This window comes from Tachyglossus aculeatus, chromosome 23 (genome assembly GCF_015852505.1).
Source record: "Tachyglossus aculeatus isolate mTacAcu1 chromosome 23, mTacAcu1.pri, whole genome shotgun sequence".
NCBI classification, from domain to species: Eukaryota; Metazoa; Chordata; class Mammalia; order Monotremata; family Tachyglossidae; genus Tachyglossus; species Tachyglossus aculeatus.
The window spans coordinates 38,060,242-38,075,612 of NC_052088.1; the positions used below are offsets into that span (position 1 = coordinate 38,060,242).

Consider the following 15,371-nt stretch of genomic DNA (forward strand, 5'->3'; position numbering starts at 1 on the left):
GAGAGCTCACCTCCTCCAAGAGGCCTTTTTCCTCTCCTCCTTCCCCTCCCCACGGCACTTGTATATATATTTGTACAGATTTATTAATCCATTTTACTTGCACAAATTTACTATTCTATTTATTTTGTTAAAGATGTGCACCTAGCTCTATTTGTTCTGACAACTTTGACACCTGTCTCCATGTTTCCTTTTGTCGTCTGTCTCCCCCTTCTAGACTGTGAGCCCGTTGTTGGGTGGGGACCGTCTCCATATGTTGCCGCCTTGTACTTAAGACTGTGAGCCCCACATGGGACAGCTTCATCACCTTGTATCCCCCCAGCACTTCGAACAGTGCTCAGCACACAGTAAGCGCTCAATAAATACGATTGAATGAATGGGAGTCTCACAGTCCCTTTGTGTCTCGACAGTTTGCAGAGTGAGACACCGAGCAAGACCCCCAGGAACTCAACAAGTTGACTGTGTTGATGCCCGGCGCCCTCCGGGTCAGTTGCCCGGGACCTCACCTGGCTCGATGGCTGCGGAGATGAAGGACTGGGCCTCGCGTACTCTCTTCATGACCTCCTCCAGCTCCTTGGCGGCCGCCTGTGGCGTCAGCTCCGGGGGCTTGACGATGGCGTTATTGGAGTGGTTGATTCTGGGCGGGCGGCGGAGAACTCGGTCAGCGGGCGGCCGCGCCCCGGTCGGGCCGAGCCGCCCGATTTCTGCTACCCCAGGTCTCCCCCAGACAAAGGGGCCATTTCCCAAAGCCGAACAGAAAGTGGCAGAAACCACGAGAGGCAACTCCCCGGTCCCTGGCCCGGCTTGAGGCAGTGAATCAGGATAATAATGATGGCATTTGTTAAGCGCTTACTATGTGCAAAGCACTGTTCTAAGCGCTGGGGGGGGATACAAGGTGATCAGGTTGTCCCACAGAGGGCTCACAGTCTTAATCCCCATTTTACAGATGAGGTAACTGAGGCTCAGAGAAGTTAAGTGACTAGCCCCAAGTCACACAGCAGACATGTGGCGGAGCCAGGATTCGAACCCCTGACCTCCGACTCCAAAGCCCGGGCTCTTTCCACTGAGCCACGCTGCTTCTCAGGATGCGGCCTGGGGAAACCCGGATGCACTCTGGAGGTCCCCAGCCCCAGAACCCCGTGATCCCGTCCAGCTGAGAAGCGTGGACGAGTTCCTTCTCCCGACCCGAGACGGTGGCACGCATCTTACGGGCCCCCACAACCGTTTCTCCCGGCCACAGTCGGACAACAGTCCGAGCCGCGTGTGTATATAGGGATGTGAACGGCGAGCCCGGGAGTTGACTGCTGGCCCGAGGGACAGCGCCGAGTGAGGCAGCTGACCGGAATGGGACACGACGACCTGGACAACTCCGGACAAATCCAGAGTCTCCACTGGCTGGTGCCCGGGAAGTGGTCCGGTGTCGGGCATCGCCATCATCTAGCCTGTGAGCCCACTGTTGGGTAGGGACCCTCTCTGTATGTTGCCAACTTGGACTTCCCAAGCACTTTAGTACAGTGCTCTGCACACAGTAAGCGCTCAATAAATACGACTGAATGAATCTAGGCCTGGAAGCCTGCCCACTGCACCCACCCAAGGAAGCCCGGCAGCAGGTTTCCAGTTCAAACGTGGGGGTGGAAGGGTGGAAGACAAGAAATCCCAACCAGAATTCTCCTCTTGCAGCCGCCTTAATGGCAGGAGCCCTCCACCACCTCTCTAACTGCCGCCTTTCGGGTGTTTGTTCAGTTACACCCCCTGTACGTCCTCCAAACCCTCTGCCATGCTAGACCGGGGCCTTTCCGAGCCCTGCGTACTCCCCGCGAGAGTCCCGCCACCCCACCCTTCCAGGTTGAACGCCCGGCGAGTCCAGCGAGAGGGAGCGGGGCCACCCCGCCGGGCTCTTACTTGAGCGGCCGATCTCCGAACATGACGCCGTTGAAGGCCAGGGCTCGGGGCACGGAGTTCTGGTCGGCAAATTCCACAAACGCAAAGCGGGTTGGCTGGGTCTCGTCCCCGGCCATCCGCACGAACTTCACCTCTCCCACTTGCTTAAAGAACTCGAGAAGCTGATCGGCCGTGGTCGTCTACGCGGGGCGAGAGAGGCGGAGGCGCGTTTACCCGGCGGCGCCGCCGGCCCCTCGGACGAGGGGAGGGGGCGGGGGCCGCTCCCGGCAATTACCTGGGAATTCAGGTTGCCGACGTAGACGGTCCTCCTGATCTCGTCGATTTTGGAAGGGTCCACGTTCCCCATCAGCGGTGGCTGGGGGATCTCGCCGAGGCCGGCGATGTTGGGATCTAACGAGGCCGCCGCCGCCGCCGCTGCCGCCGCCGCCGCCGCCGGGATGGCTCCCAAGCTGCTCAGTGAGACGCTGAGCTGGAGGAAGCGCGGCACGCATGCGCGCACGCACACCACACAGACGCGGCCATCACTCGTGAGCACCACCTTGCCCAAGTCGCCGCCTCACCAAGGCCCGCGATCCCACCCGCATGGACCTTCTTCGTTTCTGAGCCCCTGGAGCGCGCCCGGCCCTGCCCGCCTCGAGGTCGGGACCCCAGCTTAAGGGGCTCCGGGATGCCACCCTCCCTACTTCCCCCACAAGTGCTTCTAACGGCGGCTATCGGGCCCGTGGCGGGGGTCGTTAAAGAGAGAAAAGGGCCGTTCAGCCCACCTCCTGTGGGCAGGAGGGAACGCGGAAAAGCCCGCTTCGGGGCGGACCTCATCTTGGACCTCCCACGATCTCAAAGGGCAGACCCGGGTGTCTGAAATCGGACCTCGGGACTGAGCCCCGTGGGGAGGTGGTAGGAGGCTGAGACGCGACCGACTCTTCCAGCGTCTGCAGCCGACCCCTGGGCTACCCCCCGGAATCCCCCGGGGACGGCTCCCCTTCCCTCCCAGGCCTCGGGCAGGAGTCACGTCCACTTTTTCCGGGCTCAGAGCAGGGAAGGGACCCTCCCTCCCGACTTAGCAGGGGGCAGCCGCAGCGTGGATCGGAGACGGCGAACGCTCCCGTATCCTCCCCAGCGTTCACCGGTAAACGCGCTCCACAGATACTACTGATTGAGCAAGGACGAGGTCCGCTCTTGCACATTTAGACGTTAAAAACTAAATAAGGAAGCAGCTCCCCGGCGGCTGCTTCCAGAGGGGGCCGCGGCCCGTTCCGCCGGAGCACGCGGCGCGGGCCGGCTCTCCCCGGGGGGATGCAAGGGCAGGTCCGCGCCCTCTCTCCGCGGCCACTCACCGTCGTCAGGGGGTTCGGCGTCGGGATGGGAAGCAGCCCGGCCCCGGGCATCAGGCTGGTCACGGTGGGGGCGGGAGCCAGCAGGGACAGGGCCTTGGACTCCTCCGGGATCTTCCCTGCGGAGGCAAGACGGCCGGATCAGCGCGGGCGGGGGCCCCGCGTCCACTCTTACTCTAGCCGTTTTACCGCTACCCTCGCTCTTAAAAAAATAATAACCACAAATGCATCTATCTACCGGACCCTTACAAAGAAACAAACGAGAACTTAAGTCTCTCCTTCTACCTTGCTCGACTAGGAAAAACAAAAGGGAGCAAAAACTTCAAAGACTAACAATCTCATGAATGGATTAATACTTTAAAAACGGAATAATGCAGACAAGTATTGAACGCTTTGAGCTATGGGTCACCTGTACGGGAAACTTAATGTTCATGAACCAAACGATACCAAGCATGGACGCGTTCCCAGGACGGTGTGTTCGCGGTGATCGAAAGTTGTGTTACACAAGACAATCGCTCGTGTTGGCTGCATCACTAATAGCACACAGAACATCAGATACAGAAAAGAAGAACATTTTTTAAAGTTTAATCCCCAGAAATGGCAAATCACCAAATTAGTTTCTTTTTCAAAAGGAAAGAGAGATTACCAAAAATGGAAAAAAAACAAAAAACCAAAACAAAAGAGAAAAGGAAAAAAAAAAAACAAACATGAGCGAATCGAAATTCTGCCCTGGAAGTAGCGGCCTGGTCCTGCCGTGGGAGCTGTCTGCTGATGGCGTGAGCCCCGGAGAGGCTTCCTCTTCCCGCCCCCCACCCCCGTCCGCCCCCCCGCCCCCAATCTGGTGCTTGGGACCCCCGTGGGGAGTCCTGACGGAGAGTCCGGTGCAGGGATGGGGTGGAAGCGGGTGAGAGGGGCAGGGTGGGAAAGGGAAGCCTAAAAAATTAAAAGTTTGAAAGCGACACAGGAAGGGCGGTGGGGCGGGGGGACCGTTTCTGGCCCGCAGCCAACTCCCAGCCCCTGAGCCCTGGGGGGACCGAACTGCTTGGTAAGAGGGCAGGGGATGACCACAAAATGAAAATGTTCTCGTTATGGGGAACGCCTTTGAAACTTCCATTTTCCGGGTTTAGAGGAAAGAAAAGAAACCCTACAAACCCGCCCCCCAGTTTTCCTCTGGCGGGATTTCGGTTCGAGGTGCTGAATCGGGAAAGTTCGCGAGCGTTTCGCTCCACGTTGACTTCCCATTTTGGACAGCGCAAGGCAGAGGTGACCTCCTGTCCGAGGCCGGCCGGAGACCCCTCTCGACTTCAGGCCAGGACCTGGGTGCGCCGTTTCCCCCACCTCCACCCCCGGGGAAGGCCAGGAGTCTATCCCGGAGGGTTCGGACGAGCCCTCCTCTGACCCCGACCGGCCCGGGGGATTTTTGCTCCGAGAGGAAAGACGCTCCGGGCTGAAAAGGGCCACGCAGAGCGTGTCTCTGCCATCATCATCCCAGGTTTCTGGACTACAGTCCGCCCCGGGAGCGAGAATCTGGATTCTGGCCAACGCCTAACCTTCAGTGGTGGGCGGATTTGAGTGACTGCCCCCACGGCGGAATTCGAGCTTCCTTGGAAACCAATATTCCCACTTGCAAGTCCAACTGGGATCCCTCTTCTGCTCGAGGGGAGAGTCGCAAAGAAGAGAAGTGGCAGTGCCGGCGGCCGGCTCCCGCTCCGAAATGGAACGTGCCACGGACTGAAGCGAACAATTGTGACTCTGGGCAGCGAGACAGAGTTCATCCTCCTCTGACTGGCCCTAGATGTGACCAGACGGGAGCCCCTGCCAGCAGAAGGTGGCATTTTGGACCCCGTGAGTCGGAGGGCGGACGAGGGCGTGACTGCGTTCGGAGCCACAGAAAATCGCCAATGCGAGAAAACTCCTCCCGGCAGGAAGTTCCACGTTTCCGGTGGTTGTTTCCGCAGGGCCGGCGGCCGGCAAAAATAACACGCGTGGGCCTCGGGGCCCACGGCGTGTCTGAACCGTGTCTGTTTACGGATTCAAACGACCCGCCGTTACTACCAGACACGACGGACCGCTTAGTGATGAGTATCGGCGATGTACTCCGAGCGGACGGCCAGATGGGGAAAAGAACTGGCGTGGATCAAGAGAGAAACTGAAGAACTTTCTTTTAAGAATCCCTCATCCCTAGTTGAGGGGTGGGGGGATGCGGGGGAGGGTTGGAATGGTTGCAGTAATAAACCAGCATGGTCCTGGAGGTCCCGATGCTCTAAACTCATCCCTCTCCTATTTCTTCCCCATGACATACGTGATCGGGAGGAGGGGAAAAAAAAACCAAGACGACAAAACACGGTTCCGTGACTCAGTTCCCAAGAAGCGGGACTGGAAAGCCAACTCTGAGAACGTTTCAGTGGGCAAGAGTGAAAGAGAAATCGGGGAATCGTCACCATCTACCCTTCTCGGGACAGCCTAGGCCGCAAAATAAAGGAGGTTCTTGGAATCCATTTGCACAAACACGCTGTCCTCGGAAGGCTTTCCGAGTCCTAAAACCACACGGAGACGCTCACGCGCGCACGCTACCCTACGACATCGTCGGCGCTCCCCGATTTTTCGGAGCATCCCGCCCCACTCCGCTGGGCCAAGGGGGTGCCGGAGCGGGAGCCCGCAGCGATCCCACGGTTCGCCCGAGCCGGCTCCCGCCCGCGGCCTCTGCTCTTCCCTAACCCCCCTTCGCCCGGGGAGCGAGCCACGCCGCGGGCCGGCCCAATTCAAGCCCCTTCCTCTCCTAACCCGCTCTTTTCAGGCCCGGAGAGCCCGGGCACAGAGAGCGGGGCGCGGTGGGTGGCCTGCCACTCTGCGGGGGATCCCTACGGTTCTAGGAGGGAGGGGATGAGAGGGAGGAGGGGGATTCCCGGGCCCCGCCGGCCGGCTCGTTGGGAGAGATGCGGTCGTGGAGCGCGCTTCACCGAGAACGGGACGCGTTTCGGGGACCCTCGTCGCCGCCGCCGCCGCCGCCGCCGCCGCAGCGCTGCCAGCCCGGGGCCGTCCGTGGGCCGGGAGGCGCCCATCGAGCCCGGCCGGGACTGAGCCCCGCGGCTCGAAATCCGAGTCCTGCGTCCAGTCGACGTCCGTGCGCCCGCCGGCCGCCTTCCGTGTCCGCTTAGGCGAGACATCGCGGGCCCCCGGGGCGACGCCGCGGGCCCGGGAAAGCCGGGTCCCAGGTTAGAGCGAGAGAGGTTGAATGAAACAAAAAACAAAAACCAAAAAGAAGAAAAAAAAAGAAGAAGAAAAATGAAAAAAAAAAAGGGACAAAAGAAAGGCAAAGAAACGAAAGGAAAACAATAAAAACAGAGACAGGGCGTCCATCTTCAGCGGGCCAGACTCCGATCGCATTTCCCCCATGAAGGCTGCACGGGATGGCACGTTTAGTGGCAGGGCAAACAGTGCCTGGCTCAGGCACGTGAAACGGGTCTGCCTTGGCAAGGCTAGTCATCTAATAATGCACAGATATCACACAGAGAAAACATACAAAACCAAATTAATAGGCAAAATCCAGGTCCCAGAAGAAAAGCGGGGGGGACGGGATGGTGGGGGGGGGGAGGGGGGAAGGGGAAGGGAGCAGAGTTCGGACGGGCGGGATCCGTTCTCGGCTGTCTCTTGGAAAAGTTGGGGAGACGGGGGGGTTCCTCCCCTCCGGCCGCTGCCCGGACCACGGCGGGCGGCAGCGGCGGCGAGCTACGGGCTCCTCGGGAACCCTGGAGTCCGGGGCTCTCGGTGCCCTGCCGTGCTCGTGGGGTGGAGATGAGGGGACACCCCCCCCACCCCCCAATGGGCCCACTCCCTGCCCACATCTGCGGATGGCTCGTTCAGCCGACCGCGCGGAGCTGAGGACCCTGCGGGTCGACGGGCACCTAGGTTGGCTCTCCCATCAACGGTCCCGGGAACGGGGCAGGGGAGGGGGCGTGAGCTGGAAGCCGAGGCGGGGGGCCTCGGGCAACGCTCCCTGACCGTTCGTTCCAGTTCTCGGTGGCCTCGGCCTCCCCGGGGCCCAACGGGAAACACCTCTACGTGCCCGGGGTCCTCCCGAATCTACGGCGTCCAGACACCAAGGGGACGCTGGGAAAGCGCGGTGCCATCGGTCCCCCCGGCGCGCCAACGGCGGGCCCCGAGCAGAAGCTCCCCGTGGGCAGGGAACCCGCCCCGTGCTTCTGTGGCCCGAGCGCGTGGTGAAACGCCTCCGTCGCCACCACCCTTCGACCCAGCCGGGCGAGAGCGGCGCCGACCCGCGGCTCTGGGCCGCTGACGGGGAAGCCGGGGGGGACTCGTTCGGGGCGAAGAGGAGCCGGGACCCGTTCACGTTGAACCCCAACAGCCGGCCACGTTCTCGCCCGGGGCCTCTTCAGAGGGTGCGGCGTTTTCTTCCTCCGTCCCAGGCCTCCACCTCCCACCCCCCAGGTCCCCCGTCGTTCGGGCCGGGAGGGACATTCCGCAAACGGGTTTCCGGGAACGCGGGAATCTGGTTCTCCCCACAGGGGCCGGGGGCAGTCTGCTACACACTTGGAAGCTTACCAGAGGAAAGCCCAGAAGGCAGAACCCAAGGGTTCCAACTACACCCGAAGGGCTCTATTGAACCAACTCAATCAGACTTCTGATATCTGTGACATCATAGAATGGTGGGTCCTGGAGCAAGTATAAAAATCTGACAGGGTCGTTAGACATTCATGGAGCCAAGAGTAATTAGTTCTTGTTTTCATTTAACAAAAATCAAAAGAGTCACATTATTTCCGTGCCATGCTCCCTTAATACAGATAAGCCATTCACTCAACGCTTCGGTAACAGCAGGTGCCAACTTTCGCCCTAAGGGCCGGTGGGTTTTTTCTAAGGTGGCTGGGGCAATTCTGATGGGTGTGTTTGGTGCGCGCGCGTGTGTACGCCTACAGTCCAATTCGGCTGGCTGTGTAACATTTAGATGCGTACCCACACGTACACACAAACACACGCACCCAGCTCCACCTTCCATCAAAGACTTGCAAAGTTACGGTCGTACGAGAATTGCAGTTTGGGGGTCGACTTTGCTACACATAATTACAAGAATCACAAGTCCCGGGAATCCTTGTTCTTTAAAAGCTACAGAAGAGCAGCCAATGAGCCCTCGGTGAGCATTAAACTTTACCATTTTTGACTCTGATCACATCCTCGGGTTAACTTTTTGGAGAACATTTCTTTTAGGGAAAACTTTTCGACTACAGAGGAAGCCTGGGAAAGATGAAAAGGGCCCTGGGGTTTGGTCCGATTTCAACGGGCCTAATGAATAAGGAACATTCTCCCAGTCATTACAGGCGGTAGGGTGGTCTGGACAAGGAGGTCTGAGATTACAGATCCACATCTGTTGGAATTGCGAACGGAGACGACTCCGGAAATCCCCCATTGGCACAACGCGCCTTCTCTGCCTTTTTTCCTCCGGAGGTTTCAGCCCTAGAACCGGGAGCCGGAGACGGGGAGGCTTTTCCATCCGAATACTGAGACTCGGTGGGAGAGGAAATATCCTTTACTGGCCCCGGGATCCCAGCTATCTTATTCTTTCAGATATCTCTCCCCCACCCCCCAAATCTCTCCGCTACGGGCACGGTGGTGCCTGGGGGTGGCTCGCTTTAAACTTCCAAAACTACATCTAAACGCACTCAGAGATGAGGATTGGAAAAAAAAAATTCAATTTACCGGGGGTGGGAGGGGGGAGGAAACCGTTCCCTTCTCTAACCCTCCAGTCTACGCTGCAGAGGACCCGGGGAAACGGAGCACCGACTGCTTGCCGATTTTAGGGGATGCTCAAGGGCCCTAACACACAGGACGGACGGAGACCAACACACACATAGGAACGTCGGAGATATACCAACCTTCTGCACAGGGCACAACTATCAGAGCTCTGTCAATAAAAACCGTATTAGTTAGATGCTGGGCCACACCAACACTCGATGGGTCGCGAAACTTAACATAACATACTTTGGAGGAAAAAGCAAGAGGCGCGTTGCTGAAAGATAAAAGAGAAGAGACATTAGTCGCCCGAAGGAGGCCGGGGGTCCGCTTTCCCGGGGTCGGGGGTGCCCGCGGCCAGAGCTGGTGGCTGCCACCCGAACCTCCCCGGGAATCTCCCGCCCGCCCGATCCGCGGCCGGGCCGCCCCGGGGGCGGCTCTGGTTCACGGGGGGGTGAGGGTCCGCAGAAATCGGGCAGCGAACAACAGACAGCAGGCGGGGGGCCGAACCGGTGCCCACCCCGTCTCTACTACAACGCCCGGTCGATACTCATCGGGGAACGCCGTTCTAACGGTCACTCGAGCAGACGCCAAAGGCATGACTGGGGGGGACTTCATTTCTAATCTACCTCCCGGCATTTCCAGCTTGTACTTCAGCGCTTAGAACAGTGCTTTGCACATAGTAAGCGCTTAATAAATGCCATTATTATTATTATTACTTCCCAACCGCTTAGTACGGTGCCCTGCACACAGTAAGCGCTCAATAAATACGACTGAATGAATGAATTTCCTCGAAGAAAGGCCGCTTTGCAGACTTGCTGTCCCTCAGCAGTGAACAAATTCCTGTGAAAAACAGGAAATGGCACTACCTCCAGCGTGGCATTCCGCGGGGAAGACAGACTTAATGCTTTTGGGGGGGATTAAAGAGGCCTTCATGTGAAGCTCTGTGGTTCTACTGTTAATTCAGACTTACTTCTTCCCTTCAAGGATGAATGTGTTTTTAAGGGTTAAAAAAAAATAAAGGTCCCTCTCACTGAACGGCCAACATACACGCTCTCTAATCCCTACGTGAGGTTAAAAAAAATCCATTTAAAAACCTGGGATCGTTTTGGAATGGAATCAAAGGCATTACGTGGTTTTGTAATAGAGCGATAGGGATTTCCTGTTTGTTACAATGGTTTTGTTTTTTTTTAAAAGGTATCTGTTAAGCGCTTACTATGTGCCAGGCACTGTACTAAGTGCTGGGGTAGCTACGAGGTGATCAGGTTGTCCCACAGTCTTCATCCACATTTTACTGATGAGATAACTGAGGCACAGAGAGGTGAAGTGACTTGCCCAAAGCAACACAACAGAGAAGGGGCGGAGTTGACATCAGAAATCCAGATTTTTTAATCCTAGGCCTGTGATCTATCTATTAGGCCACACTGCCGAAGGATAGTCGGTAATTGGCGTAGCCTATAATTTCTCTGGCGGGGGGAAGATTCAAGTGCTTAGTACAGTGCTCTGCACACAGTAAGCGCTCAATAAATACGATTGATTGACTGATTGAAGATTGTCAAGATAGCGTGAGGAGGCTCAACCCCTGACTCCGGAATCATGATCGTTGAACACCAAACTCTTCCTTTCAGAAGATAAACATGATTTGGGCGGAGGCCAAAAAACCATTATTTGGGCGGAGGTGGTTCCAATTTTCCCAGGGATTGACAAATTCATGCCTGCGTGGTTTTATGGAACGAAACAAATAATAAAACAAGCAAGCAAACAACAGAACTGAAGGGCATTAGGAATTCTTTGAAGGCTGTATTTAAAGACTACGGCTGGATAAACTGAACGTCATAAACACTCGATGGGAAAGCAAGCGTTTAGCGACTAAAAGCCAATTTGTTGTCTTTCCCTCTGACGGAAGGTCAAGAGGTGCAAACAAATACACCGAGAGGACGTAAAAGGTGGGACGGTGAATAATTATGGCACACGCTAATAATAATAATAATAACGCTGATATTTGTTAAGCGCTTACTGTATGTCAAGCACTGTCCGAAGCGCTGGGGTAGACACAAGCTAATCCGTCCCTATCCCACATGGGGCTCGAAGTTTGAATCCCCATTATACGGATGAGGTAACTGAGGTACAGAGAAGTTCGCTGACTGGTCTGAGGTCCCTCGGCAGATGAGTGGCGGAGCTAATCAGTCCCTGTCCCACATGGGGTTCAAAGTTTGAATCCCCATTATACGGATGAGGTAACTGAGGTACAGAGAAGTTCACTGGCCGGTCTGAGGTCCCTCGGCAGATGAGTGGCGGAGCTAATCAGTCCCTGTCCCACATGGGGCTCAGAGATTGAATCCCCATTATACGGATGAGGTAACTGAGGTACAGACTGACTGGTCTGAGGTCCCTCGGCAGACGAGTGGCGGAGCCGGGATTAGAACCCAAGTCCTTCTGGCTCCCAGGCAAGTGGTCTACTCACTAGGCCATGCTTCTTTCCCTATTGACCAAGCACTGAAGGGGAATCAGGATCATCGCTTAGTACAGTGCCTGGCACATATAGTTACGCGCTTAACAAATACCATTATTATTATCGTTATTATCATCAGGTGGAGAAACATCTGGCTCCCTGGGACCCCGTTCTAAAAGGGAAGGAGAGCGAAGCTCACCTCCCCATTGTACAGATGAGAAAACGGAGGCTCAGCCCAGGTTTTGAGTGACTTACCCCAAGTCACACAGGCAAGGTTGGAATTGGAACCCGGGTGCTCAGACACCCAGTCGTCCGTTCCCTCCGCTCGCCCCGATGCCTCTGAACGGAGACTCCTGACTATTTTACCTCCTGTGACATCTTATTTCCTTTCTGGCTCGTTCTCTCTCCTCATCCCCTAAGTAAAATCCAGCAGGGCCAAGATGACTTAAAGTCAGGGCTGTGTGGGAGGCCATTTTGGACATCCTCCCCGGAGACAAGGAGACGCTGCTTCTCCCAACGAGCCTTTTTTAAAACAAATGCGATCCGAGACAACAATCTATTTAAACTGTCTTTTCACTGCAAGGCAATTTGCTTGGCAACCTGTCCTATTCATAAAGCGAAGAAGCAGAAAGGAGAGTGCTTCCTCCTGCTGTTTTTTTATTCCATTTAATTCCGGGATGACTGTTCCTTCCTCTCCCACCTCGCGGGGCTCTGTGAGAGGCGAGAAATTGGGATGCAACACTATCTGGGAGCGACCCACTGATAAGGAGAGCCAGCTTTAAGAGCGGGAGATACAATCCTCTCCGCCGGCCCCAAACCTGGCCAGGCCTCGGGATTCGGCCCGTACGGAACTTCCTGCGGACTTTTCCCGCCGGGGAAAGGCTTTCCGCTCTGCTTCCCACCAGTTGGGCAGAGAAATGCAGGGGGAGGGATCGGGGGGGTGCGAGATTCCGATAAAGGAAGGAAATTGTTGGGATGTGACAAACACCCGTGCTTGTGAGAGCTCGTGTGCCCCGGCCCGCTAGCTTGGGTGTATGAGCGCTTCTGCACTCTTCTTTGTGTACTTTGTGTGCGCACTGGGGCATTCCACTTCCACTCCCAGTTTGTGTATATGTGTGCATCCCACTGGCACCCCACCCATGTGAATGCGTGTGATTGCCAAGATGCGCCCTTTCCTCTCCATGCACTGGGGCATTCCACTTCCACTCCCAGTTTGTGTACGTGTGCATCCCACCCATGTGGATGCGTGTGATTGCCAAGGTGCGCCCTTTCTTCTCCATCCAAACCGCTACCTTGCTGGTACAATCTCTCATCCTATCCCGACTGGATGACTGCACCGGCCTCCCCTCTGATCTCCCATCCTCCTGTCTCTCCCCACTTCAGTCTATACTTCACTCTGCTGCCCGGATTATCTTTGTGCGGAAACGCTCTGGGCATGTCGCTCCCCTCCTCAAAAACCTCCAGTGGTTGCCTATCAACCTTCGAATGAAGCAAAAACTCCTTCCTCTCGGCTTCCAGGCTGTCCATCCCCTCGCCCTCTCCTACCTCCCGTCCCTTCTGTCCTTCTGCAGCCCAGCCCGCACCCTTCGCTCCTCTGCCACCGCTCACCTCCTCACTGGGCCTCATTCTCGCCCGTCCCGCCATCGACCCCCAGCCCACATCCTTCCTCTGTCCTGGAATGCCCCCAATCCCTCCACCCATCCGCCAACCTAGCTCTCTTCCTCCCTTCAAAGCCCTACTGAGAGCTCACCTCCTCCAGGAGGCCTTCCCACACTGAGCCCCCCTTTTCCTCTCCTCCTCCTCCCCTACATCCTTCTCCTCCCCGCAGCACTTGTGTATATATGTACACATTTATTACTATATTTATTTTACTTGTACATATCTACAATTCCATTTATTTTGTTAACGATGTGCATCTAACTTTACTTCTACTTATTCTGATGACGACACCTGTCCACATGTTTTGTTTTGTTGTGTCTCCCCCTTCTAGACTGTGACCCCGCTGTTGGGGAGGGACCGTCTCTGTTGCCAACCTGTACTTCCCGAGTGCTTAGTACAGTGCTCTGCACACAGTCAGCGCTCAATACAATTGATTGATTAGTCCAGTGCTCTGCACACAGTAAGCAAGCGCTCAATAAATACGACTGAATGACTGAAATGAACAAACGTGAGCGTGTGCACTGTGCGAGTGCGTACACCCCTTGCACGCCCAGCCTGTGCGTGTGCTCGTGCAAAGTCTCCCACCGGGACGGCGAACCCGCCCCGGGGCAAAGCGCTTAGCACAGTGCACTGCACACCGCAAGCGCTCAATAAATACGACCGCACGGATGCGCCAAGTAGACAGGCGAGCTGCCGCGCCGGCCGGCAGGGGGCGCACCGCGCGCCGCCCCCGGGGTGTCACGTGACCAGCGCTTTTCGTGCCCCAAACCCGGTGACCGACAGGGGGCGAGCGCCCCGGGGCTCTAGTGACAGACAGACGACCCCCCCCCCCCACAGGGGGGGTCACGTGACAGGCGCGAAACGCCCCATTCAAACATGGTGACCAGCAGGAGGCGCACGCGCGCCCCTGGGGGTGTCACGTGACGAGCGCTTCGCGCCCCCAATGATACATGGTGACCAACAGGGGGTGCAAGCCCCCAGGGTGTCACGTGACAAGAGCTTCGCGCCCCCCAAACATGGTGACCAGCAGGGGGCGCCCCCCCCCCCCCCCCCGGGTGTCACGTGATGAGCACTTTGCGCCCCAACCAAAAATGGTGACCAGCAGGGGGCGCGCCCGCGCCCCTGGAGGTGTCACGTGACAAGCACTTCGCACCCCCAATCAAACATGGTGACCGGCAGGGGGCGCCCCCCCCCCCCCCCCCGGGTGTCACGTGATGCCTCTTTTGCAGGCTCCTCCTCCCCCTCCCATCCCCTTACTGTGGGGGTTCCCCAAGGTTCAGTGCTTGGTCCCCTTCTGTTCTCGATCTACACTCCCTCCCTTGGTGACCTCATTCGCTCCCACGGCTTCAACTATCATCTCTACGCTGATGACACCCAGATCTCCATCTCTGCGCCTGCTCTCTCCCCCTCCCTCCAGGCTCGCATCTCCTCCCGCCTTCAGGACATCTCCATCTGGATGTCTGCCTGCCACCTCAAACTCAACATGTCCAAGACTGAGCTCCTTGTCTTCCCTCCCAAACCCTGCCCTCTCCCTTACTTTCCCATCTCTGTTGACGGCACTACCGTCCTTCCCGTCTCACAAGCCCGCAACCTTGGTGTCATCCTCGACTCCGCTCTCTCGTTCACCCCTCACATCCAAGCCGTGACCAAAACCTGCCGGTCTCAGCTCCGCAACATTGCCAAGATCCGCCCTTTCCTCTCCATCCACACCGCTACCCTGCTCGTTCAAGCTCTCACCCTATCCCATCTGGACTACTACATCAGCCTTCTCTCTGATCTCCCATCGTCGTGTCTCTCCCCACTTCAGTCCATACTTCATGCTGCTGCCCGGATTGTCTTTGTCCAGAAACACTCTGGGCATGTTACTCCCCTCCTCAAAAATCTCCAGTGGCTACCAATCAATCTGCGCATCAGGCAGAAACTCCTCACCCTGGGCTTCAAGGCTGTCCATCCCCTGGCCCCCTCCTTCCTCACCTCCCTTCTGTCCTTCTCCAGCCCAGCCTGCACCCTCCGCTCCTCCGCCGCTAATCTCCTCACCGTCCCTCGTTCTCGCCTGTCCCGCCATCAACCCCCAGCCCATGTCATCCCCCGGGCCTGGAATGCTCCCAATCCCTCTGCCCATCCGCCAAGCTAGCTCTCTTCCTCCCTTCAAGGCCCTACTGAGAGCTCACCTCCTCCAGGAGGCCTTCCCACACTGAGCCCCTTCCTTCCTCTCCCCCCTCCACCCCCCATCTTACCTCCTTCCCTTCCCCACAGCACCTGTATATATGTATATATGTTTGTAC

General features: G+C 57.1%; 1 protein-coding gene across 2 annotated transcripts in view; it reads right to left on the reverse strand.

The window, feature by feature from the left end:
• The window catches only part of SREK1 (splicing regulatory glutamic acid and lysine rich protein 1), a 28,691-nt gene that overhangs the window by 11,401 nt on the left and 1,919 nt on the right, over positions 1 to 15,371 (reverse strand). For both annotated transcript variants that reach the window (XM_038765986.1, XM_038765987.1), the window contains exons 2-6: positions 9,119 to 9,252; positions 3,234 to 3,349; positions 2,174 to 2,368; positions 1,900 to 2,078; positions 504 to 634 (exon numbers count right to left, since the gene is read on the reverse strand). In XM_038765986.1, coding sequence (XP_038621914.1) covers positions 504 to 634; positions 1,900 to 2,078; positions 2,174 to 2,368; positions 3,234 to 3,349; positions 9,119 to 9,252 — 755 coding nt within the window. The remainder of the gene's footprint in view (positions 1 to 503; positions 635 to 1,899; positions 2,079 to 2,173; positions 2,369 to 3,233; positions 3,350 to 9,118; positions 9,253 to 15,371) is intronic.